General features: G+C 45.0%; 1 protein-coding gene and 1 long non-coding RNA gene across 5 annotated transcripts in view; one reads left to right on the forward strand and one right to left on the reverse strand.

Annotated features, from left to right (window-relative positions):
* Window positions 1-2,634: 2,634 nt before the first annotated feature.
* On the forward strand, window positions 2,635-5,908 carry LOC144669281 (uncharacterized). The gene is made up of 2 exons (XR_013573653.1): window positions 2,635-3,008; window positions 3,040-5,908. It is a non-coding gene; the product is annotated as an uncharacterized LOC144669281 (long non-coding RNA).
* Window positions 5,909-8,206: 2,298 nt separating this feature from the next.
* The window catches only part of LOC144669293 (cytohesin-3-like), a 66,890-nt gene continuing 49,791 nt past the window's right edge, over window positions 8,207-25,305 (reverse strand). For 3 of the 4 annotated variants that reach the window (XM_078531636.1, XM_078531634.1, XM_078531637.1), the window contains exons 5-13: window positions 24,865-24,983; window positions 23,937-24,017; window positions 21,993-22,105; window positions 20,373-20,521; window positions 18,827-18,938; window positions 17,145-17,221; window positions 16,116-16,187; window positions 10,918-11,072; window positions 8,207-9,815 (exon numbers count right to left, since the gene is read on the reverse strand). In XM_078531636.1, coding sequence (XP_078387762.1) covers window positions 9,740-9,815; window positions 10,918-11,072; window positions 16,116-16,187; window positions 17,145-17,221; window positions 18,827-18,938; window positions 20,373-20,521; window positions 21,993-22,105; window positions 23,937-24,017; window positions 24,865-24,983 — 954 coding nt within the window. In that variant the 3' untranslated portion in view covers window positions 8,207-9,739. The remainder of the gene's footprint in view (window positions 9,816-10,917; window positions 11,073-16,115; window positions 16,188-17,144; window positions 17,222-18,826; window positions 18,939-20,372; window positions 20,522-21,992; window positions 22,106-23,936; window positions 24,018-24,864; window positions 24,984-25,305) is intronic. The other variant, XM_078531635.1, reaches the window with a different exon arrangement.

Consider the following 25,305-nt stretch of genomic DNA (forward strand, 5'->3'; position numbering starts at 1 on the left):
ACAGAGGGGAAAAAATATACAGCTCTTAAACTTGTGTCCATTAACCTTCAGCCCTGGAACAGTGCAGAGCCAATGATTTGAAATAAATGAACCATTTAACAAAACTGCTTGAACATTGAAAGCGTCCGGTGCGTGAAATAAAAGAAGAAAGCTGAGTTTTAAAGATTGCAGGGGTGGAGATCACAGTCGGGTTTTTGCTGGGACTGTCTTCTGCAAATGACATCATTGGTTTTCTCTACGTACAAGTGCGCATATGCAGACAGGTATTGGTGGCCATTTTGCATTGGTAGGAGACGCCTTGTTTTTAAAAAAAATGTAACACATCTGTGAGATTTTGTTCTCCACCTCTCAGAGATGCAGGTTCAGGGTTACACTGAGTGTAACACAGTAGGTTTAACCACCTAATATCCAGCAATTTGGGCTCTGATCCAGTTCCCCAAAGGAGTTAAATGAGTTAATTGCCGCTCTGTAGATTCATCCCCCTTTATTCTGAAAGAGGACTGGAAATGTCAGGTGAGGTTCTCCACTGTCACAAGTTCAAATGACCCAACCCCTCATTGCCCAACAGCACTGCAAGCAGTGCGATCTGCTAACAGATATGGCACCTCCTGTTTTGGCCCACTATGCCACACACAATCAATTCTGTGCAGTGGTGGGATGACACAAGCAGGCTGGGACATAGAGTGCATAGGAGACATTCAAGCAAAAATGATGATGCTGGCCATAACGCTCACACAAACATGTTGGCAGAAACCGCTGCCCACACCCCCTTCTCTGCTCTTCCGAAACTATCTGCTTCTATCTTTCCGGATCCACTGTGCAAGTACTCTGTTGGTATGATTCCTAGGCCTCCAATAAACCCAAAATAAAAGCAGTAGGTGGTAGAATATAATCTGGAGAGGAGTGGCTACATTCTGCGAACACCCAGTGCTTTCACTTTACCAATTACTGGAGCAAATTAATGCAGCCCACACTAAACAAATTGAGTCATTGATGGGAGTTTGTGCACATGGCAACCATAAGACTGACAATCCCGCCTGGGTTTATCAGAAGATTTACTGTGTGTGTGCGCGTGTGTGTGTGTGTTTGATTACATTCAAGTGTAAGCCATTAAACTAAGCATTTTAGAAGTAATTTGGTAAGTTATGTAGTTTGTCATTTCCGTACGCTAAGGAGCCTTATAACCCAAAAGCTGCAGCGAGTTCCTTTTTTTAAAAAACTCCAGTGGAGCAGAAGCTGGAAATAGAAAGTGCTGAATCTGCATTTCATGTGAAAAATGGTGATAAATGGGCAAGGAAGGGGTGGAAACTTTAACATGTTAACGACTCCTGCCCAGTAAGTGATGGTCTGCCATTCTGAAATACCTTTCAGAAACTTTTAGTTACTTTCAGATGTCCCCTAAGTTTGGACGATGGTGGCTGTAACCAGTCGATTGCTAGCTGACCTAGCGGAATGTTCTAATGTGAATAACCATAAACTAGTTACGCATATTGTTAAATAGTACAGCTTCGAATCTTTGCAGTCCAAGTACTCATGGCATGGGCTTCTAATGCTAATTATAATCAGTGTCTTCCCTTGCAGTTTCTTGGAAGCTGGAAAATCGTTATTGTAAAAATGTTAGGCTGTCCAGTGATTATCATGAAGCTTCCTTGGGGACCAGCTTGTTTGAGGTGCTAGGCAGTAAATTTGATTCATGTACTTGCATTAACTCTTAATTCCAATTCGTTTAATTGTCCGATTCAAATTTGTTTTCAGTGCTTTGTTTCCACTTTGCTTTTTATAATGTTTTTTTAAACCAATATGACCTAAAGCACATTATCTGGTCTGTAATCTCATCGCTGTTTGTGAGACCTTGTGCACAAATTGGATGCCGCGTTTCCCTACATCACAACATTACAGTTTGAAAATATTTCATTAGTCGCAAAGCGCTTTACGATATCTGAGATTGTGGTCCTTTCAGTTGAATTATTTTAACTGCGACATTGCAAAGGTGACTTCAGATGATCAGGAATTGGACCCTAACGCAATAAAATTACAGGCTCTTTTGCCTCAAGCCTCACCGCATAATTTCAGTATCGCCATCACAAAATCAATTGTATTTCCGTCTTTCCCTAAAAAAGCATTGAGTGAAATGAGGCCAGTCTGCCTCGAGGCTGTGCTGTTTCTAAATGCCTTGTGCGACCTGTTATATTGGATTCTATTCAGTCGGTTTAATCTCTTGAGAATAAAGTTTTGCAGAGTTTCTCTCTTTGCAGAACAAAAGCTCAGAATAAAGTCAAGCATGATTGAAGTCAGGTGCAGACTTCAGTCCCGTCACCCAGGGTGCAGCAGTCCTGAGAATGCCCCTTGAGCAGGGCAGCCGCGAGTTTTTTTTGGCTTGAATTAAAAAAATTCACTTCGTGGCCGTGGGTTAGAAGGAGAAGGCAAAACACTGCAGATGCTGGAAATCTGAAAATGCTGAAGGCACACAACAGTTCAGTCAGCAGCTAAGAAGGAAAAATGACACGTTAATCTTTCAAGTGCAGAACCTTCTGCAAAACTGAGAAGCGACAGGTTGACAAGCATATTAATTATCAGAAAAAGGGGAAGGAGTTGTGATATATATAAAATATATATAAATATATATATATATATATATATATATATATAGGCACAGAGAAGCCCTGAGAGATGTCATCTGAGATGAAGAATGAACAGAAAGAGTAAGAAGTTAGAGACCAAAGGTATGTAAATAGTTAAGGAAGTGGGTAACCTGGGAAATGGGGAGACGGAGATCTTGAGAGACTGTTGTGAAATTAAAACCGTCTTGATAAAGAGGAAATGGCTAAAACCTGCGGGGTTCAGACCAGAGAGTTGCAGGGTGCTTTGGAGAATGATGACATATTGTTCTTGGAGACACAGTTCCAGTTTCATTCCCAAACTACCTAGACAGCCTTACTCAAAAAGCATACAGTCCATTACAAAGCAAAGAGACAAACATATTCAGCCCAAAGATTAACTTGTCGTGTGTGTGTGTGCGCGTGTGTGTGTGTCTGTCAGCGTGGTGTATCGTGGCATTGAGCCAAAATTAGGCTGTGTTGAAATGAATTTTGTGCTTACATTTTTCTTCAATAGCTGCAGCACAATACTCATGTTGGTTTGGTGAGAAGTGGGGTTCACGTAGCATGTGGAACAAGCTTGCTATTTTTAGTATATGACCTATGGAAGTTTAAAAGAGTAAATATAGAAATCAGTGATAGAAAAGATGCAGTGAAGATGAGGGTTATTTCTCATAAATTAAAGTGTTTCACTACAACGTTAGGGACAGGAGCTTTTATTTCCCCAGATGCGTATTACTGAACTGTTCCCTGTGTGTAATTGTACCTGCTCCCAAAATCACCGAACCTGCCCTGTTTATATTGTGGAGCAGGTTTGGTGACACCGGGGAAGCTGCACAGTCGCAAGGTTCAAGTGTACGCGATTGTGACGCTTCCAGTCAGATCATCTCGACTGTCAGGGGATGGTCCATACACACAGCATTGGGGAAGTCGTGTCGCTGACCTTATGCGAGCAGACTGAGAGTCAGCCAACAGGCACATCCGAAGTGGAACCTGACTTCCAAAAGTTGCCAGCAACATGGCTCATATTTGACACCATTTGCCTTTTCAGGCAAGCAAGATGGGAAACCTTCCTTCTGCCAACCTCACATCAGAGGTTGGCAGATCCTGTAATTTTAAAAAAGGGAGAGTTATTTAATCAGCCAGAAAAGAAAGGACTTGCATTTATGTAGCCCTTCAGGATGACCACAGGTGCCCACAGTCAGAGTTATTTTTTGAAGGGCAGTCACAGTCATGTACACGGCAAGATCCCACTGTTAATAATGAACTGCATGCATGCACATAATTGTGCTCTCAACCCGACAATTAACATGCTTAGAAGCATGTGCTTGAGAATTGATCTGTAACAGTGTTCGATTTCCCCCTGCACGTTGCAGGGACCAATGGGCTCCTGGAGCACCAGAATCCACTCTTAATTTCCCACTCCTGACAACAACGGAGTGGGTTCCCACATGGACTGCAGGCAGCTTATTACAAAGCATCAAAACTTATCATCTCTGAATGGAGAAACTTCCTCGGTGCCTATCTGCTGATAGTTGTGCAGCCTTGGAAAATCGACCTCCTTTGATATTTCTTGACTATTTCAGACTTGAGGCTGTAGGTGCTCTAAAGTCGAGGTGTGCATTTGTCTAGGTTGGCGGGGGGGGGGGTGAAGGACGGGCAGCTCGCCCTTAATGCAGAGTGCACCATTAATGGTGGTGAGTTTCACCATCATGCTGGCTTGTGCAAGTCTTTCATTAAGGCCTAGAAATTGGTCGGGTCTGAATCGTACGCGCCGATTGAGTTTAGCGGTAGGACCATGGTAAATTGATCTGCTGTCCTCTTTAACTTATTGTTGAGTTGTGGATGCCAGTTGCAGTCCAAGAGGTAGCTCACCAGACCCGGGAGGAGGGCGAGGTCAGCAAGAGGAGGAGGGGTTGGCGGCAGCCCAGCAATTGAACGTGGACCCAGAATTAGGACTCCTGCTCCTCCTGGCTCTGCAATACAGTAAATAAAGTGAGTTGCGCCTCCAGTGGAACCCTGCCAAGAAACTGAGCATGACATGAATACCATTCAGCATCTGACTTGCACCTTAAGGGACTGATGTCTCTCTTAGGCACCCACCGTTGCTGCAGAGGAACCCTAACCAATGTGGGTCTGCATGCGCAGTTCAAACACAGAATGAACACAGGAATGTCGACTGCACCTTGAACCCTTAGGTATCCATTTTACACGATCCAGTTTCTAGGACATTAAGTCACTTGTGAGTTACCAGCTTTCAATATTTTGTACAATAGCTGCAGCAGCATTGTGGCTCATGAGATGACTCCTGGATTATAGTCGGTTCACCTCTTTTGCTATTGTTCCTTTGATTCAAGGATCCTTATTGCAGCACAGTCTTTCATTTTGCCTGTCCGGAATGTGGTGCGCACTTCAGCGGCTCCCTATCGCTGGGCAAAATCAGCGGAGGTGCACTGTAACAATGTGAGGAGGTGTCAGTCAATCCAATGGACGCGGCGACTGACAATGTTGCTGTTCGGTGATATAACAGACCCCCCCCCCCCCCCCCCCCCCAACCCCCCCGCCAGAAAATAAAACTTGCCAAATCCCCCAACCGTGCTGCCCATTTGCCAGGATGAATTAAGAGCTGTCAACAGACATTGGTTTTTCTCTGTGACATTTTATATTATCCCTCGCATGGTGGTACCTGAGGTGAGAGATCCTGGGATGGCCAATCTTTCTGCTAATTCATCTTTGATTGCATCCTGGTATTTTTTTTTTTTTTGGGACCTGTTGGAGGCTTGAAATGATAGATGGTACATTGACCCTCCCTGCCCCCTACCCCTGCCACTGTTGCAGCAGTTGTCAGAACCCACAAAGACTAGGAGCGTGGACAGCCTATTGAAAGTGTCTTTCTAATGGGTGTCGGCAGCGAAAGTATCACCCGTGTGGGACATTGCCAAGTGAAACCTTTCATCCCTGCAGGGAAATGGAGCCCATCTGTTCATATTTGGAGAACTTGCCCAGGTTGTGTTTGATCTGCCTCAGAAAGTGGAAATGTGTTTAGTCTGAGCACAGGTGCATTGTTTCCTTATTCTAACACTGCTTATCTATTTGTTCCAATAAATATTCTTTGTCTTCCCTGCTTTGGGATCTGTAGAACTGACTTGTGTATATATTTATATGGTCTTTCAGAATTATGTACATTAGAGCAAAGATTTATTTATGGGAATTAAAGTTTTCTTTTCCTGGGAATGTGAGAGTCACGTGATGTGCACTAGGCCTATTTTTCTTTTGTGTGTATCTTTTTCCAATAAATTGTTCAAAGTCAATCTTATTTTTATTCTCTATTAGATTTATAGGGAATTTTTTACAGCAAGTAAACAACGGAAGTGGCTTACATCCCGAGTTCCTGGGCTGGACTTGAACTCAGGTTCTGGAAATGGAAAGCACACGTACAATCAATAGTACCGCTCTATCCTCCATTTGTTGAGGCAGAGTAGAAGGAACTTCACTCTGCATCTTCATCTGCAGCACTGAAGTGCTTTTTGCATTGCCAAGGGCTCAAGTAGGGACCAATGATTCACCCGCCCCTCCTCTTAGTGTCTGGTGAAGGATGGGGCCTGCAATTTGTTCTGTCTCCAACATTGAGTCTTAGAACACAGGGCAGGTAGAATCCTGGGTGTGACTGTATTGCTTTGCTACATGTGGCCCCTAGACATTGGGAGAAGGTTCTCCACACAAGTCCCCTTCTGATTAGATAACATACCACAGCTAGTCCAATTGCACTCTCAGCATGGTCAACTGAATTAGACAGACTACTCTGACAGGTGCAATAGAAGGAGCTCACCCTGATCAGAAGGGATTTCAGCTTGTTTTAATAGTATCAAAAGATAAGCACTCTATCTCAGACTTGAATGTGGGGCTCTAATTTTATTCTTTAACTTAGAAAATGTCCACGTTGTGTTCTCATCAGTATAGTGGGGAGACAGTGGCATAGTGGCAATGTCACTGGGCTAGTAATCCAGAGGCCCAGACTAATACTCTGAGGGCATGGGTTCAAACCCTATCACAGCCACTGATGGAATTTAATTTCAATTAATAACTCTGGAATTAAAAGCTACTCTCAGTAATGGTGAGCATGAAACTATTGTTGATTGTCATTAAAAACCCATCTGGTTCACTAATCTGCCATTTTCACCTGGTCTGGCCTACATGTGACTCCAGACCCACAGCAATGTGGTTGACTCCTAACTGCCCTCTGAAATGGCCTAGCAAAGCCGCTCAGGTCAAGGGGAATTAGGGCTGGGCAACAAATACTGCCCTGGCCTGTGACACCCACATCCATATCCATGAAAGAATTAAAGAAACACTAACAAGATACTGTTAATATGCTCAGCTCAAGGCCCTGCATAACCACATATTGTATATCTGTATCGGGATGATTGTCACATTGGACCCCAGTGTTCCTGAGATGTGCTAAATCAGGTGTACAGGTGATACCACTACCCAAGGAATGAGATTTATCTTCATCTATAAAAAGCCCCCAATAACCACACAAGTAGCAACCGGTTAACATTGGGACTGTTGCTACAATCCAGCAGAATATTCTTCTACCTTTTGAACCAGTTGCTTGTAATTGGTGTTAGAATAGCCCCTTACAGGAAGGGGCATGAGTTTGGTCAATAGGCAGTTTAAGAATTTTGGGGCTGCTACGAGCAGCCATCTTTCACCACCCAAATGTCTACACAATCTAGTTGAACCTGCTCAGCTAATAGCCCTGTACACCTCACCAATCACTCTCTATAACCAATGAGAGTCGACTGTGCTGTAATTATCCAATCGTGACAATAGAGGTCCATATTGTACAAGCAACGCTGACATGAGGAAAAACACAGCGCACAGTTAGGATCTGGAATGCTCTGACTGAGAGCGTGGTGAGGGCAGATTAAATCAAAAGAGAGTTGGATAAGTATCTGAAGTGAAAAGATTTGCAGTCTTACGGGGAAAAGGGCAGGGGAGTGGAGCTAGTTGCTCTTCCAGAGAGCTGGCACAGACGTGACGGGCTGAATGGCCTCCTGTGTTATAACCATTCAATGATCCCTTCATTTGTAAATGGCAAGATGTAGGGCCCATTTGCAGAACCAGTGGGCAATAGAGCAATCCATACGATACACAAATTGATTAGCACACTTGCCACCCTAACTAAGATTAGCTAACTTAGCACAGCCATAGTGCTGAACTCGAGCCTCCCTACTAGGCTGAACAAGATACCCCCCCTGGTGTCAGGAGAGTTGCACTCTAGTGAGCTTTTAACCAGAGTCATACAAGACAGAAGGCAGTCATTTGCCTCAACATGCCTGTGCCAGCTTTTTTTGAAAGGGAGCTATCCAATTGAACCCACTCCAACCTTGCCTTTTCTCCATATCCTTGCAATTTTTTTCAGGTGTATGTTGGATTCTGATCTCCGGAATTCAAACAGGTTGGGAGAACAAAGAGGTTTCCTATTGGTTGGGATAATAGTCACACGATATGGTTGCTATTAATTCCAGCTCCAGAAGTTCAAGAACTTGGAGAATTATAGATGCACCACATCAGAAAGAGCAGAACAAAATGATGGAAGATGTACGTTTTTTTTTGCAAAATATAAATTTATTAGTCTATTTACAGCAATGTAACTAAAGTTCATTTTCCACAAAATCAGTTTGTCAGCCATTTTAATTCAAGATTTCATAACTTTTTAACAGGACTATAAACATGACCATAACAAGAAATGTAGCTACCAAAACAAGGCACGCATTGAAAATTAAATTGCTCTGTCAAACTGTAGAACCTGTTCCCTTTGAGTAACAAAAAAGGCAACAGTTGGGAATAATCAAATTTCGTTATTAAAGTATTAAAGTACATTGTTACATAGTCCCATCTACAGACGTCCTAACGATAGTGAATTACAGTCGCCAATGCTCTCTGATGCTGAAAAACTGTTCACAGGACACACCAAAAGCCAACAGTTGTCTTAATCAGTCCAAACATATTGGCTCTGGAATGGGACATTTTGAAATACTATGAGTGTTTAAGAACAATAAGAAATAGAAGCAGGAATAGACCATTTGTCCCTTTGAGCCTGCTTCACTATTCAGTAAGATCACAACTGATCTTCTACCTCAACTCTACCTTCCCACACTATCGCCATATCCCCTAGTAATTCCCTTAGTATCCAAAAACTTATTGACCTATGTCTTGATTATACTTGACATATGAGCATGCGCATCCATCTGGGGTAGAGAATTGCAAAGATTCACAGCCCTTTAAGTAAAGAAATCCTTCCTTATCTTAGTCGAAATGGCCGATTCCTCATTTTGCGACTGTGGTCCTGGTTCTAGACTCTCCAGCCAGGGGAAATATCCCCCCGGAATCTACCTGCAAAGACCCTGAAGAATTTTATATGTTTTAATGCAATCACCCTTCTAAATTCTTCTAGGGAACATAGGTCTCGTCTACTCAATCTCTTCTCGTAGAATAAACTCCTCATCCCAGGAATCAGTCTAGTGATCCTTCATTGCCGTCTGGGGCAAGCATATCCTTCCTTAGGTAGGGAGACTAAAAATGTACACACTGCTCCAGGTGTGGCCTCACCAAGGTCTGATATTTTTAACTGGATACTAAGAGGTTAAACAACATGCTGATCATCTACAAGGTTCCAGTTAAACATGAGGCAAAGTACTCAAATGTTATCCCAGACAAGGTGATTAGACCTATAAAGCACGGGATGTCTAGGAGAAGATTCAATAGCTGTCAGTGGAGCCCAGTGATTATGATAAGAAATAGGACCATGAACTGTATTTGAAATAGTGGAGTGCAGTATCAGTGGCTATTGTCGAGTCTTGATAGGTCTAATGGAGATCTGATCCACTAATGTATGAAGAATTGATCCTGGTAACTGAAGTAGAGAAAGAGCGCAAAAGTTTGTGCAAACTACAATTCGGAATAATGAAATGATTCAGGAGCCTACGAACATCCCAATATCTGGGATGGGAGGAACATTCAGGGATACATGCAAACACCAACCACTGGAATGGTCTGTCATGTGCAGCCACCAACAGCATCAGTTCACTGTCTTATTTATCCCTCCATCTGAGCAGTAAGGAACAAAGTAGAACCTTTTAATTGGATTTGACCGTTAACTTTTTCTTTCTTGCTGCTACCATGTCGTAGAAAGGATCTCGAGTGATGCTAGCTCTGAAATGTGAAAACACGTCACGCTTTAGCAGTAAATTTAATTTCTAAGAGGCTAGAGAAAATAATTTCTCCTTAAATATTATAGCACTCTAAAATACTCCTCTAACCTTGACAACATAGTCTACAATGTCAAACGTTTACTTGAAGGAGTTCAGATGTTGCAATGGTTCTGTCTTCCTCATTTACACTCCCCTCATTACTTTACTTTGCCCATTGCCACCTCCTTCTGCCTGGCACCATCATCAATTTTGTCATTTAACCTTTCCTGTCTTCCAACCTACCACAAGACCATCCTTTTCCATTCTTTTCCCCCTCTCTCCCACTCACCCCTCCTGTCCCTGCCTCTGTACTTGTTTTAAATGTGTTCCATCTCTCCTTAGACAGTATCTTCCAAACCTGCAACCTCTACCACCTGGAACAACAAGGGCAGCAGACACATGGGAACACCACCACTTGCAAGTTCCCCTCCAAGCCACACACCATCCTGACTTGGAAATATATCGCCGTTCCTTCACTGTCGCTGGGTCAAAATCCTGGAACTCCCTCCCTCACAGCACTGTGGGTGTACCTACACCACAGGGACTGCAACGGTTCAAGAAGGCAGCTCACCCCCCACCTTCTCAAGGGCAATTAGGGATGGGCAACAAATGCTGGTCTGGCCCAGTCAGCGACGCCCGCATCCCATGAACAAATCAAAAAAAGCTCTAACTTTTTCCAGCTTAGATAAAAAGTCATCAACCTGAAACGTTAGCTCACTTTCTCTCTCCACAGATGCTGCCTGACCTGCTGAGTTTTTCCAACACTTTCTGTTTCCATTTCAGATTTCCAGCATCTGCAGTACTTCTTTTTTGAGTTAAAGCGCATATTATGTTTTTGAAATTTTTGATCATAGTTTAGTCTTCTGTCCCATAAATGATAACTTCAAAATCTAGTCCTCATTGGATGCATTTGTTTACTTTCAAACCCTTAACCAGAAAAGATTTTGACATTTGATGTACAGAAGTGTCACCTGCAACCTAGCTTTAGGGGAAATTTCTTAACCAGTCTGTCTCACCCCACCTTACTACTAGAACCTGAGTTTTAACATGTGGCTTCATTTTACCTGATTGATTTGATCCATTCATCCCTCTCTTCCCTCGAAGGAGCAGATATCCTGTAAAACTGATGGTTGCCTTCAACAACCCGCCCATCATTGTCCGTTTTGCAGGCTTTAATAGTATGGCCTTTGCTGTTGGGACTGTACAAGTCAAAGCAATTCTGCAATATCAAAAGTAAATCGAGTCCTCTGTTAGTCTGTTATCTCTTTACAAATATAACGTTCTTGTCAGGCCTATTGTCTATGGTCACCATTGAGCAGAAACTTAACCAGCCATATGAATACTGCGGCTGCGAGAGTAGGTCAGAGGCTGGGAATTCTGCGGAGAGTCATTCGCACACTGAGTCGTCAAAGCCTGTCCACCATCTACAAGGCTGAAGGCAGGAGTGTGATGGAATACTCCCCACTTGCCTGGATGGCTTAACCTCCATGACAAAGCAGCCCACTTGACTGGCACTCCAACCACCACCACAAATATTCATTCCCTCTAGCTATGGCACACCAGTAGCAGCAGTGGGTGTACCATCGACAAGATTCACTGCAGGAACTCACCAAGGCTCCGTCGACAACACCTTCTAAACCCACGACCTCCGCCACCTAAAAGGACAAGAGCAGCAGACACGTGGGGCAGAATATTGAGGTCGGTATAGAACGCACGCCCGACCCAGCTGAGCGTGAAATGACATCGGGCGAGCTTCCCGACATCATCGCGTTCATTTTGTTCAGCGGGTGCGCTGCCAACTCTGGTGTGTGCCCGCCAACAATTAAAAGGCCTATTAAGGCCATTATGACATTTTTATTTTGTTGGTTTACGTTTTTTTTAAACGGCACCTCATCTCCCTGAGGCAGCTCTGTGCCTCAGGGAGGTTGAAACTCTCTTTCACGGGTATACGTGAAGTTCAAGCTAGGCAGGCTCGTGTTCCATGCTCGGCAGGCCTCAACTGGCCCGCCCACGTAAAATCGCGGTGCGGTACCGATCACGGGTGGCAGTCGGCTTCCCGATCGCCCCGTCTGCCCCTGCCGAACACCCCCATCAAGGGCAAAATCCTGCCCACGGGAACACCACCACCTGGAAGCTCCCCTCCAAGACACTCACCATCCTGACTTGGAAATATATCGCCGTCCCTTCACTGTCGCTGGGTCAAAACCCTGGAACTCCCTTCCTAACAGCACTGTGGGTGTACCTACACCACATGGACTGCAGCGGTTCAAGAGGGCAGCTCACCACCACCACCTTCTCAAGGGGTAATTAGGGATGGGCAACAAATACCTGCCTTGTCAGTGACATTCTCAACCTCGGAACAAATTTTAAAAAAATGTTTCTCTAAGAACGCAGAGATAATTCTTAAAGTGTAATATTAAACCTGCTGTTAGGTCCTCCCACCACTGGTGATGCACATTTGCCCACATTTCATCCCATTGCAATAACGATAGCCAAAATACATGTCATTTCCTTGGATCGACTGGGAGAAAGGGCTGCAATATCCATGAGGAGATCTGTGACATGGCAAGAGGTTTATCCACACCGCACACCTTTACAAGTAATCGACCCTTTAGGTGCGATTCTAGGAGGTCACCAGACTTGCACCGAGCTCCTCCAACTTTCAAACAGCAACTGGGGTTGCCGACCCTCCAGGATTGCCCTGCAGTCTACAAGGAGTTAAAGATGAATCTCCTGCACGCTGCTGTGAGCAAACCTTGGGAGAAAAATCATAGCACGCATTCAAAACATATGTAAACTATTTTTCATCATTTCTTCCAGAGAATTCGATATATCTTGTAAAACCGGTGGTCTTAAAGGAGATGGGGTGGATAAAGGCTGTTTGATTGGGGTTTAGGTGAGGGGCTGGGTGTAGAGATGGGGAATCGTGATGAAACCTCCAGGAACACGTGCAGCCAGAATCAGGAACCTAATAACATTACCAATACGTTTTTATTATGCACCTATGATTCTGGCACTGGGACAGAGAGATGAATTTAACATTGCCTATGTGGGAGCAGCTCATACCTGTTGGAAAGGAATTAGATGTCTCGAGCTCCTGCTATAGAGGCTTATCTTAACAGTAGGTAAGAATTAATTTCTTCTTGCTGCAGTGATAATCTGATAACAGTTTATTTCCTGTTGCGCATTAATTATGTTGTAAGGACTCCCTGTAAAGTTTGTGCTTGTTATACTTAATCCTGTCAACATGACCCTGACTCCATTTTAAACCTTTTTCTTCCTTGCACACTCAGACGATTCTGGAAGATGCCCAGGAGGAGGACGATTTAATGTGTTTACGATTTCTGACAATGCCCGAAATTTCTTAACAGCCTGGCTGAAAGTCGCCTGTCTTTCCCGTGGCTGCCTGAATCCTGGAATTCCGACAGTCTGAACTCAAGTGATTCTCCAGTTTGGTCTTTTGCCTACCTCTATCTCAGGCGACAAACGACTATTTGTGTGCCTGAGACAGAGGCACAACAGCAATCAAGTGATTCCACCATCCAGCAACATCTGAACAGTTGGGGAGAGAGAGAGAGAGAGGAGGAGGAACGGGAGGGAGGGGGAAGGAAAGCATCTGGTTAAGTTTAGGAAAGACGAGGGCTTTAGAGAGCATGTGGAAAAGATCCATGGGAATAGTTCCAGGGAAGCGGGACTTCAGCTAGGAGGATAGATTGGAGAAGTTGGCAGCGTTCTTGTAAAAGAGAAGGTTGAGGGGGGACTTGATGGAGGTGTTCAAAATCATGACCGGCCTGGACAGAGTAGATAGGGAGAAACTGTCCCCATTGGCAGAAGGGTTGAAAACCAGAGGGCACCAGTTTAAGGTGATGGGCAAAACAAAAACCAATGGCGACGTGAGGAAAAACCTTTTTACGCAGCGTGTGGCTAGGCTGTGGAATGCACTGCCTGAGAGACTGGTGGAGGAAGATTCAATCATGACTTTCAAAAGGGAATTGGGTAAGCTCTGGGAGGGGAAAGAATTGGAGGGCTCCGGCGAAAGGGAGGGGAGTGGGACTAACTGTGTTGCTCTTGCAGAGAGCCAGTGCTGGTCGACAGGCTGAATGTCCGCTTCCTGTGCTGTATCAACGCTATGATTCTAGTGATGGGCAGGAAATTGGTCAGCGATGTGCTAAAGAGGTCCAACTGTTAACATCACAAGATGAAAAATAAACACAAGTTCTATTTTATATATAACTTGAGAGGGAGAAACAGCTCACAGGGAAAACACAACCAGTGCATTTTTGTGCAACTTTAAGCGATAACACTGTTGCATAAATGAGTCAGCACATTCCTATCCCTGAAGGTAGTGGGACAGGTAGATAAGGTGGTTAAGAAGGCATATGGGATACTTGCCTTTATTAGCCAAGGCATAGCACACAAGAGCAGGGAGGTTATGCTGGAACTGTATAAAACGCTGGTTAAGCCTCAACTGGAGTACTGCAGGTAGTTCCGGTCACCACATTGTAGGAAGGATGTGATTGCACTGGAGAGGGTGCAGAGGAGATTTACCAGGATGCTGCCTGGGCTGGAGAGTCTGAGCTATGAGGAAAGATTGGATAGGTTGGGGTTGTTTTCCTTGGAGCAACGAAGGTTGAGAGGGGACCTGATAGAGGTGTATAAGACTGTGAGAGGTATAGATAGGGTGGACAGGAAGGCACTTTTTCCATTAGTAGAGGGGTCAATAACCAGGGGGAATAGATTTAAGCTAAGAGGTAGAAGGCTAAGAGGGGAGTTGAGAAATATTTTCACCCCGAGGGTGGTGGGAGTCTGGAACTCACTGCCTGAAAGGGTGGTTGAATCAGAAACTCTCGTAAAATTTAAGAAGTATTTAGATATTCACTTGTATTGCCATTGGCCCCAGGGCTATGAACCAAGCAGTGGAAAATGGGATTAATGTAGTCAGATCTTAACTGGCACGGACACGATGGGCCAAATGGCCTCCTGTGCTGTAAACGTTTATGAGTCTACTTGTTTTCTCACCCCAGCAGCACGTTTTCTGACCTGCCATCCTCAGGACTTACTGTTGCGGCTGACCAGGCAGGCTAAAAGAATTCAGGCCCTCCCATGACCTGTTGGGATATTCCAGGGTTTAAACCACCAGACAGGGTGCAAGGTTTTTTTTTCATATTTGTTTACAGGACATGGGCATCACTGGCTAGCATTTATTGCCCATCCCTAATTACTCTTGTTCAGAGGGGATTTAAGAGTCAACCACACCAGATTTCCTGCTGTCTTTCCCTAAAGAGCATTAGTGAACCAGATGGGTTTTTACAACAATGATTTCATGGTCATCATCCAGACTTTTTATTGAATTCAAATTCTACCATCTGCTGTGGTGGGATTCGAACCTGGGTCCCCAGAACATTATTCTGGGTCTTTGGATTACCAGCCCAGTGACAATACCACTCTGCCACTGCCTCCCTGCTGCATGAGGTGCTGCTGCTGGGCTGGGTAGGGTTGCCAGCTCTGGGTGGATGCATTGTCAGAAGCTTCATCGCACGACCTGGTTCCTCCATCTGCCCCACCGGGTCAAACGGCCAATTATTTCACCCCACCGCACTCCCCCTCCCCCACCCCGTCCCCCCCCACCCCCGCCAAAGATTGCTCAAAGAAGATGGAAGAAAACACTTTTTTTTTAAATGGGTAAATCTCCTGAGGAGCTCACAGCAGGAAAATTTCAGGTTTAATCCCTGAAGACTCCAGGACAATCCTGGAGAGTTGGCAACCCTAGTCCTCTTCACAACCCACATGGGGAAAAGTCAGAGCGAGTACAGCCACATCACTTTTTGGTAATTGGGATGATTGCGATGACAATAATTGAGATCCTTGCGCCAGCAAAATAAGGAAAGTTTGGAACAGAAAGACAAAATGCTGGGGGGAGACCTCAGCATCTGTGGAGAGAGAAACAAGAGTCAACGTTTCCAGTCCAATGTGACTCTTCTTCGGAACTGAAGAAGAGTTCCATTGTCCAAAGAGCTCTCCGTTCCGGAGAAGAGTCACATTGGAGTCAAAACGTTAAGCCTTTCTCCAAAGACGCTGGGTTCTCCCAGCATTTTCCGTTTCCATTTCAGACCCCCAGCATCCGCACTGTTTTGATCTTGAGGAATGTTTGGCACGGCCTTTAACTTTCCACCAGGTCTATGGCAAAAAAAGTTCACTCTATATCACAAAGATCATTTCACCCACCGCCCCCTTTTTTTTTGAACAATTTTTAACCGCGTACCAGTTTTCTGGAGTCTTCCGTTGCTTTCACGCACAAATTTTCCAATGGGATAATACCACGGGGTTCTTTATCCTGCAAAAACAAAACCGTGCCTTTGTTGTAAGTAGCTGTTTTTGGAACTTTACGTTTTGCCTACGAAGAATATTTGTTACGCAGTCACGTGGTGCTCGAGGTGACGACAGGTCTTTGTCAATGCAACACTACTGCTGTCCACTGGTCTGTATGGAAGCAGTTTGGGGCGTTTCACTTTATCCCTCTTTCCCCCACCTCTAAGGAACCATTGGGGGGGACGGTGGTGGACCTCATGTTTGGGGGCGGTGTGAGGGAAAGCCGGGGGAGGGGGGGAGAAAAATGCACGCCCACAGTTTCCGCTTTGGATACCGGATGGTTTCTCTCGGGGGGAAGAGCGTAACTCGGGGCCGTCAATATAAAATAGTCACCCAGAAACCCAACAGGGAATTCAGAGAATACGGGCTGGGGAAAGCAGTCATAGTTCGATGTCGACCTCCACAAGAGGTGACCGTGGCCATCCATGCGGAGTTAAGGTTTCGAGTCCCTATGACTCTTCAGCGGCTCACCTGACGCAGTGTGAACGGTTGCCACGCCACCAGGAGTGGATCTCTCGGGGCAGGAGTTCAGTAGGTGGGTGATGGCCTGACTTGGATGACCACGGTCACAATTTGAGCTGCTGCTCGTGAGGCAAGTGGCCACACCCTCACTGGAGGGTTGTCCAGACTGGGAGCTGGGAATTCAGAAGAAGTTTCTTTAACTCAATGTGAAGCAAGGATGTGGAAGGTGCTACCACAGGGAGCGGGTGAAGCGGATAGTATTGATGTATTTAAGAGAAACGCAGACAAGTATGTGAGGGAGAAGGGAGCAGAGGGTTACGATGGTAGAATTAGATGAGGAAAGATAGGAGGAGGTTCAGGTGGAGCGTAAATACCAGCGTGGACTGGTTGGGCCAAATGGCCTGTTTCTCTGCCAGATATCCTATGTAATCTCACTTCACATGAATGAAAAACAACTTACTGTTGTGTACTCAAAGTAATACAGGCAGTTGTCTGTCAAAATGAACCAGCGACGTTTCCATGTCTTCACTCGACCCCCTGTAAAGATAGCACCAGACACATTACAATGGGGGCAACACCTTGGAAAGGAATCACACGGCGGATTTTACCCTCTGATTGGCTGGAATAGGATCACCAGCGTGAGGGTGAAACCAGTTGCTAAGGCCTGATTGGTTGATGCTCCCCCCTCCCCCCACCTCCAGCACTGTGGCACGACCTCAATCAAGATGAAAGTGTGGGCTTGTTACATACGAACATACGAATTAGGAGCAGGAGTGGGCCATTCGGCCCCTCGAGCCTGCTCCGCCATTCAATAAGATCATGGCTGATCCGACAGTGGCCTCCTTCCGCCTTCCCCCGATAACCTTTGACTCTCTTGTTGATCAAGAATCTATCTGCCTGTGCCTTAAAAATATTTGGTGACCCGGCCGACACTGCTCTCCAGGGAAGAGAGTTCCAAAGATTCACAACCTCCTGAGAGAAAAAGGATTCTTCTCACCTCCATCTTAGATGGGAGACCCCCTCTGTCCCCCTACTTTTATACCATGTACACAAAGCACACCAGCTCCACCTCCGCTCTCGGCCTCAGTCCACCTGATGCTGAAAGCCTTGTCATTCTCCTTATAAGAGTTCAGTTTGTATTCTTAGGCCTAGAAGACTTCCAGCATCTAGAGGCAGACAAATGACATGCTTTTGTCTGTTTCCCGTAGCTTGGTTTTCCTGAAGGAGACCATAAGACATAGGAGCAGAAATTAGCCATTCGGCCCATCGCGTCTGCTCCGCCATTCAGTCATGGCTGATAAGTTTCTCAACCCCATTTTGTTGGGGGTTTTTTTTTGAGGGTGTTGGCCTGAACTTGAGGGGCACAACTCCACATTAAGCAGGGCTGACCAGGAGTCTCCCCCACTCTCACCACCTGCCGTGGCCGTTTCCGGAAGGACTTGCAGGCTGACAATCGGCCTGTTTCGCCATGTTGTAAACGCGCCTTCCTTGACCATCGAGTCCTGGGGTGGGACTCAAACCCGGAGCCAGAGGCAGCGACGCTACCCACTGCGCCACCAGGCACCCGGCTTTGCATTCCCTGGGCAGGGTTTTACGCATCGCCGGAGTTCCCGGCCCCCCAACCCCGGTAAGAAAGCCGAAGGTGAAGCCGCCCATCCCCTCCCCCAGCAATGGGCCGCCCCCTCATCCATTTATCACTCAGAGGGGCATCAATTAGCTCAAGGCGAGACTTCCGTTCCCCCCCCCCCCAAGAGCTGTCAACCAATCAAATGGCTGGCAACTTTATGCCCCCAGCAGCGCCACTGGGAGTGGTGGCCACTGCCGGGACTGCAGCTGGCCCCAATGGAGATCATCGCTGGAGCCGGATGGAGAGATAAGTTGCGGAGTTCCTGCAGGGGCCAGGATAGGAGATTAAGGCAAGGGGGTTTAGGGGGCATAGCGCAGAGACCAGAGTGGGAGAGGAAACATGGGGGTATCTCCAATGGACCCTAGGAGCCCGTAGTCAAGGAACCCCCACCCCCCGATACATTCCGATACGTTTCACAATGGGGCCCTGTGGTCAATTGTCTGTCACTTTGTTGTGTTTGGTCCGTTGCCCCGACCTCTCTCGAAGCCCCCAGCGACTGGGAACCTCCCACTTACCCAGTTTCGAAAGCCACCCTTCCCGGTCTGGGTTGAAAAACGTGTGTGTTAGGTCATTCCCGTCATCCTCTGGAATTTTAAATGGCTCGTTCCGGATGCTCTCGTACAAATTCTGTTCCAAAGAATCAAAAAGGAGGGAATCTTTTGAAATTCTCGTCACCTGAAGGTTCAATTCGACTTGAAGTTCTATCCAACTGACTCCAGAACCTGGAATTCCAGCACCTCCCCCTCCCCATCCCCCCCCCCCCCCCCCCCCTCCCAACTCGCCACACTCAGGGAGGATATATTGGCCTTGGGGATAGTGTGATGAAGATTCACTGGGGCTAAATGGGTTAAATTATGTGGACAGGTTGCATAGACAAGTCTTGTATTCCCTTGAACACAGAATATTAAGGGATGATCTAATTGAGGTGTTTAAGGTGATTCAAGGATTGGATAGTTTCGATGGAAAGAAACTATTTCCTCTGGTGGGGTTAGAGTTGCCAACCTTGATTAAATAAGTTCCTGGAGTCACATCACATGACTTGCCCCGCAATCCCACCATGAGCTGCCAACACATCCATCCTTGTGACTTCACTGCCTTCCTACACCAATTGGAAAGCAAAAAGACTCTTTACCCAATTGGATGATGCTTGACTGTCAGCCTTTTTTGCCCCCATTTTCAATCTTTTTATATCTGGTAAAGAGAAACGCTCAAAGAAATGGTATATTTTTTTTAAAACAATCTTTTTTTAACGTCCTGATGATTTTTCTCCAGGGTTACACACACAGCAGTGTCCTGGAGATTGATCTTCAATTCCTGGAGTCTCCAGGCCAATCCTGGAGGGTTGGCAACCTTAAGATTAGGGTCAGGGTGATGTTGAGAAGCGTTTCTTCATAAAAAGGGCACTGGAAATCTGGAATTCTGTTCCCCAGAAAAGCTGTTGAGGCTTGGGGAGGGGAGGGGTCAGTTGAAAATATCAAAAAGGAAATTAGATTTTTGTTAGGTAAGCGTATTAAAGAATATGGGTCCAAGGTAGATAGAGTTAAGATATAGATTAGCCATGACCTAATTAAATGGCAGAACAGGCATGTGGGGCTGAATGGCCCACTCCTGTTCCAATGTTGGTGTATAGGGGAGAGGGTGACATAGTGGTAATGTTGCTGGGCTAGTAATCCAGAGGCCCAGGCTAATGCTCTGGGGATATGAGTTCAAATCCCACTAAGGCAGCTGGTAGAATTTGAGTTTCTGTTAATAAATCTGGAATATAAAGCCAGCCCCAGTGATAATGACCATGAAACTATCATTGATTGTTGCTAAAGCCTGTCTGGTTCACTATTATCCTTTAGGGGAGGAAATCTGCCATCCTCACTCAGTCTGGCCTACATGTGACTGACTTCAGATGTACAGCAATGTGGTTGACTCTTAACTGGTGGCTAACAATTGGGGATGGGCAACAAATGCTGGCCTTGCCAGCGACACCCATATCTTATGAAAGAATTTTAAAAATGTACACTCTTGCAATGCTGGTTATTTTCAAGCAGTGAATTATTAGCGTGTGCTTACCCTGAGAAGATCGTGCGGAAGATCTCCTCCATTGTTAATCCCACGATTCATTGTTATGAACCGCTCCAGTGCTGGTTTCTCCTTAACATTCGGATTGTGTAGACTTGTGTTCAACATGATAATTGCAAAAGACAACACGTAGCAGGTATCTGCAATCAAAGGTAACCTGTTAGCCCTTAAGATGTATTTGCAATTACGCCTAGTAAAGCAATTCTGTGAAGATAAGGAAATGAATGATAACTCCAAGACGTCTCTTCCAAGCGGAAGCTTGTTATAAACCCTAGGGCTGGCGGAGGCCTTGCACTCCCTGTTTACATAAAGTATTGAACAATGGTGCAAGATGAAATTACTGCATCTCGAGAGTTAATCTGATCATGTGACGTCCCAAATGACTGACCAACCACAGAATGGCATTGAAGTCAATCAAGGCAGGAGACTGATACCTGGCATGTCTCATTCGTTTGGTTGACATGGATGAGGGAATGACAGGAGATTGTGACGTAGTGGACTAGTAATCCAGAGGCCCAGGCTAATGCTCTGGGAACATGGGTTCAAATCCCACCACAGCAACTGGTGGAATTTAACTTCAATTAATAAATAGTCTCAGGAATGGTGATCATGACAACTATCATGGATTAATGTCCCCCTTGGGGAAGGGGATCTTACCTGGTCTGGCCTACAGGTGACTCCAGAGCCACAGCAATGGGGTTGATGCTTAACTGCCCTAGCAAGCTACTCAGTTCAAGGACAATTAGGGATGGGCAATAAATGCTGGCCTTGCCAGCAACACCAACATCTCATGAAAGAATAAAGCAAAAAAAAAGGGAAAAGTTTAAAAGAGGTGCTGACCAGAAATTGTATCAGCTGTGGCTCAGTGGGTAGCAGTCCTACCTTCTGAGTCAGAAGCTTGTGGGTTCAAATCCCACTTCAGAGATCTGCATCAGCACATAATCTAGGCTGATAATCAAGTACTAAAGGAGTGCCATACTTTCAGCGATTGTGTTTCTCAAATGAGGTGTTAAAACAAAGCTCCATTTACCAACACAGATGGATGTAAAAAAACCCAAGACACTATTTTGCAAGTGAGTTCTCCAGGTAATAATTATCCATCAATCAACACCTAAAAACATATTATCTGATCATTATTACAGTGCTGTTTTTGGGGAGCTTGCTATACTGCGTTTCCTACATTCCATTAGTGACTGCACTTCAAAAAGTACTTCATTGATATAAAGCTCTTTGGGACATCTTACGGCCATTAAGTTGCTAAATAAATGCAGGTCTTTTCTTTTAGATTGCCTGTAGTATTACCCATAGATGAACGTAAGTCAATTGATGAGCATAAGAGTTTTTTTCTATACAAGATGGTGACAGTTGGGAGTGAGATCTCAGAAATTTGCTCAATAGCGTCACCTGTGGCCAGTGCCTGGAACTACGCTGAGACGGTTGACATAGCAAAATTGAATGAGAAATGATAACCCAAAAAAATTAAATGTTGATCAGAAATCGCAACAATGGGAAGTAGGTTTGTACACACACTGTGAAAGATTTTTACTAATATATAGATATATTCCCTTCCCTGTAACGTTATTGTGAGATAAAGAGTTGACTATTTCCTACCAGTCGATTGAAAGACGTCTGGGTTGCAGTGGCAGTATTGCATTGCGAAAGCTTCCATCATTCTGTCGATCTTCTGCGCCTCACCTGGCAATCGGAAGCTCCACAAAAACTGCCTGTAAGTTGGAGAAAACATGTACTTTGGTAGAGATACACATGAGGGTTTATTTTGGGGATAGACGGGGGGAATGGTTAGATGTAATGCACCCGTTAAAATGAGAGATGGTGCTCAGAGGAAAATAACCATCTTTACGTGAGTGGCTGTGAAGGAGATTCTTGATTATTTTATATATCTCAGAGCTATGTAGAGATGACACTAGCTTCTATGTGCGTAAAAGGTTTTATTTACAGTGCTTTAAAATGTCTGCTCCATGTTTCAGTTCTGGCTTCTACCTCTTTCTACAGATTTTTTTTTACTTTTCCCTCAGTCCACACCCAGGCCTAAGTCAAGTGCAGTAAGCACCAATAGTAAGCGTACTCACCTAATTAAACACAGAACAATTGAACACTCACTGGGGTGTACAGAAGAGAAATAATACTGGAGTACCCTTTACATCACCCTAACTATGCAACTCAATGCATGAAGGGACCCTCTGTAGCACCCTGACAATTTCTCCAGTTTCAGCTCTTTCTATTCTTCAGGCTTCTTAGTGTAATGTGGGCTAAAATTGCTGTCCATTTGGGGGATATGTGGACACAACTCAGACACATTCCATCAGGCAACTTTAGCAATGGCCAGGGATTTGCATCTCAAGACCCAGATCTTCACGATAAAAGGACTGTGTCTGGCAATCTACGTTATCTCACAGCTCCCATCTGGCCTGGAACCCTTCCTCTTCAGGTTACAGGAGGACAATTAGGAGCTCCATCCACGCATTTTTGACAAAGATTTCTCACTAGTTTCAGGGACGAAAGGACAGTCTAGGTAAGGAGGTCTCGGGGAGGTGATCTGGTAGAAATATGTAAGATCGTTCAAAGTATCAAAAAGACTGTTTGGTCGACAGTCAAGCATCATCCAATTGGGAAATGAGTCTTTTTGCTTTCCAATTGGTGTAGGAAGGCAGTGCGTCACAAGGATGGATGTGTTGGCCGACTAATGGCTGGAGTGTGGGGGCAAGTCATGTGGCGAAACTACTAGGAATACATTTAATCACAGTTGGCAATCATGTTGGCAAGGCCAGCATTTGCTGCCCATCCCTAATTGCCCTTGAACTGAGTGGCTATTGTTAGGCCATTTCAGAGGGCAATTAAGAGTCAACCTCATTGCTGTGGGTCTGGAGTCACATGTAGGCCGGACCAGGTAAGGATGGCAGTTGAAGTGAACCCGATGGGTTTTTCCTTTGGGCTATCAATGGTAGTTTCATGGTCACATGAATGTAAAATAACCCAAGGCACTATTTTGCAAGCGAGTGCTCCCTGGTGTCCAGCAAACAGTTATTCATCAATCAACACCTAAAAACATATTATCTGATCATTATCGCAGTGCTGTTTTTGGGGAGCTTGCTATACTGTGTTTCCTTCATTCCATCAGTGACCGCACTTCAAAAAGTACTTCATTGACTGTAAAGCTCTTTGGGACATCTGAAGGCCATTAAGTTGCTATATAAATGCAAGTCTTTTTTTTTCAGGTTGCCTGCAGTATTACCCATAGATAAGCATAAGTCAATTGATGAGCATAAGAGTTTTTTTCTATACAAGATGGTGACATGTTGGGAGTGAGATCTCAGAAATTTGCTCAATAGCGCCACCTTTGGCCAGTAACTGGTTTTGATGGGGGTGGGCGGTGATGGGGGTTGGATCTGGTTGGATAAGAAAATAAGGCAGAAGGGAAAAATGAAATGGAGGACCAGAAACTGAAAAAAAATGGAAGCCCAAGAGGAAAAAGAAAGTCTTTGAATAGTTTTTGCAGAAAGTGAAGCTGTGACAACCCTGTGCAAAAGTTCTCACCTCAGCGCCTGTACAAGGTTGAGGTCAGCAAACTCATGCAGTTCTACAAAGCACTGTAGAATCCTGATGTATAATGGTTCTCTGCAGAGAAAAAGGAGTAAAGACAGTCAGTTAGTATTTCAGAGGCAACCTCGCCCAGGGTCACAAACTCCAGCTGGACGCGTTCCTGGAGGTCTCATCGCATGACCTCTCACTTCCAATTGCTCTGCTCTCCACGCTTCTGCCATTGGTCACCTGACATGTCCACCCTCACAATGCCATGCCTTTGCCCAGCCAATTGGAAAGCCAGTTTATCCTTGGCGATCAGAACAGGTAACAGTGGTTATGTTAGTGGCCCAGTAATCCCCCAGAAACCCGGATTAATGATCCAGAGAGATAAGTTTCCCCCCCAACAGTAGGTGGGGGAATTTAAATTCAATTAATTTTTAAAATCTGGAGCTAAAAAGCCACTCGTTAATATCGTGAAACTACTGGATCGTTGTAAAAAAAAAAACATTTGGTTCACTAATGTCCTTTAGGGAAGGAAATCTGCCATCTTTACCCGGTCTGGCCTACATGTGACTCCAGACCCAGTGGTTGACTCTTAACTGCCTTCTGAAATGGCCTAGAAATTTCCACTCAGTTGTATTCAAGAATGTGGCTCGCCACAATATTTACTCCTCAACCAACAGCTAAGAACAGGTTAGCTGGTCATTGTCATGTTGCTGTACGTGGGGAGCTTGCTGTATTCAAATTGGCTGTGACATTTCTCACGTTACAACTTGACCACACTTTAAAAAGTACTTCATTGGCTTAATGACTTGAGCAGATGAAAAGTGCTGTATAAATGCAAGCCCTTTCTGTTCCTTCCTCAGCTTTTAGAGGATATGTGTTCGGTCGCACTCTACAGTTTGTCAACCCCATGAATTCCCTTAGATATAGACCTCACCTCTCTCCAAGATAGTCTCCGATGGCTGTTTTATGCAGGCCTTCCCCCTTGTATAGGAACTTGGCAATATCCTCCTCCTTCGGAGACAACAATTTGTTCTGTATCAGGTACTCTATACCCTGAGGCAATGAGAAACCAAGTCATTAGCATAGCTCCAAGTTTAAAGCAGTCTGAACCTAGTGCATTTTCACCAAGAGCACTCTTCCAAGCCTACTAGAAAAGATACAGCAACCATATTATTACATGGGAGCTGGGAGCATTTTCAGTAAAAATAAGATTACGTTTAGGTAATTCAAAAGCAACCCTGTTTGCCTCTATATATACACACCTTCAACACTAAACATTTTGACATTGGGCCACATAAGGAGATAGGTGGCCAAAAGCTTGCTCAGAGAGATGGGTTAAAGGAGCTGCTTACAGGAGGAGAGAGAAGTGCAGAGG

Source organism: Cetorhinus maximus, chromosome 29, assembly GCF_964194155.1.
Source record: "Cetorhinus maximus chromosome 29, sCetMax3.hap1.1, whole genome shotgun sequence".
Classification (NCBI taxonomy): domain Eukaryota; kingdom Metazoa; phylum Chordata; class Chondrichthyes; order Lamniformes; family Cetorhinidae; genus Cetorhinus; species Cetorhinus maximus.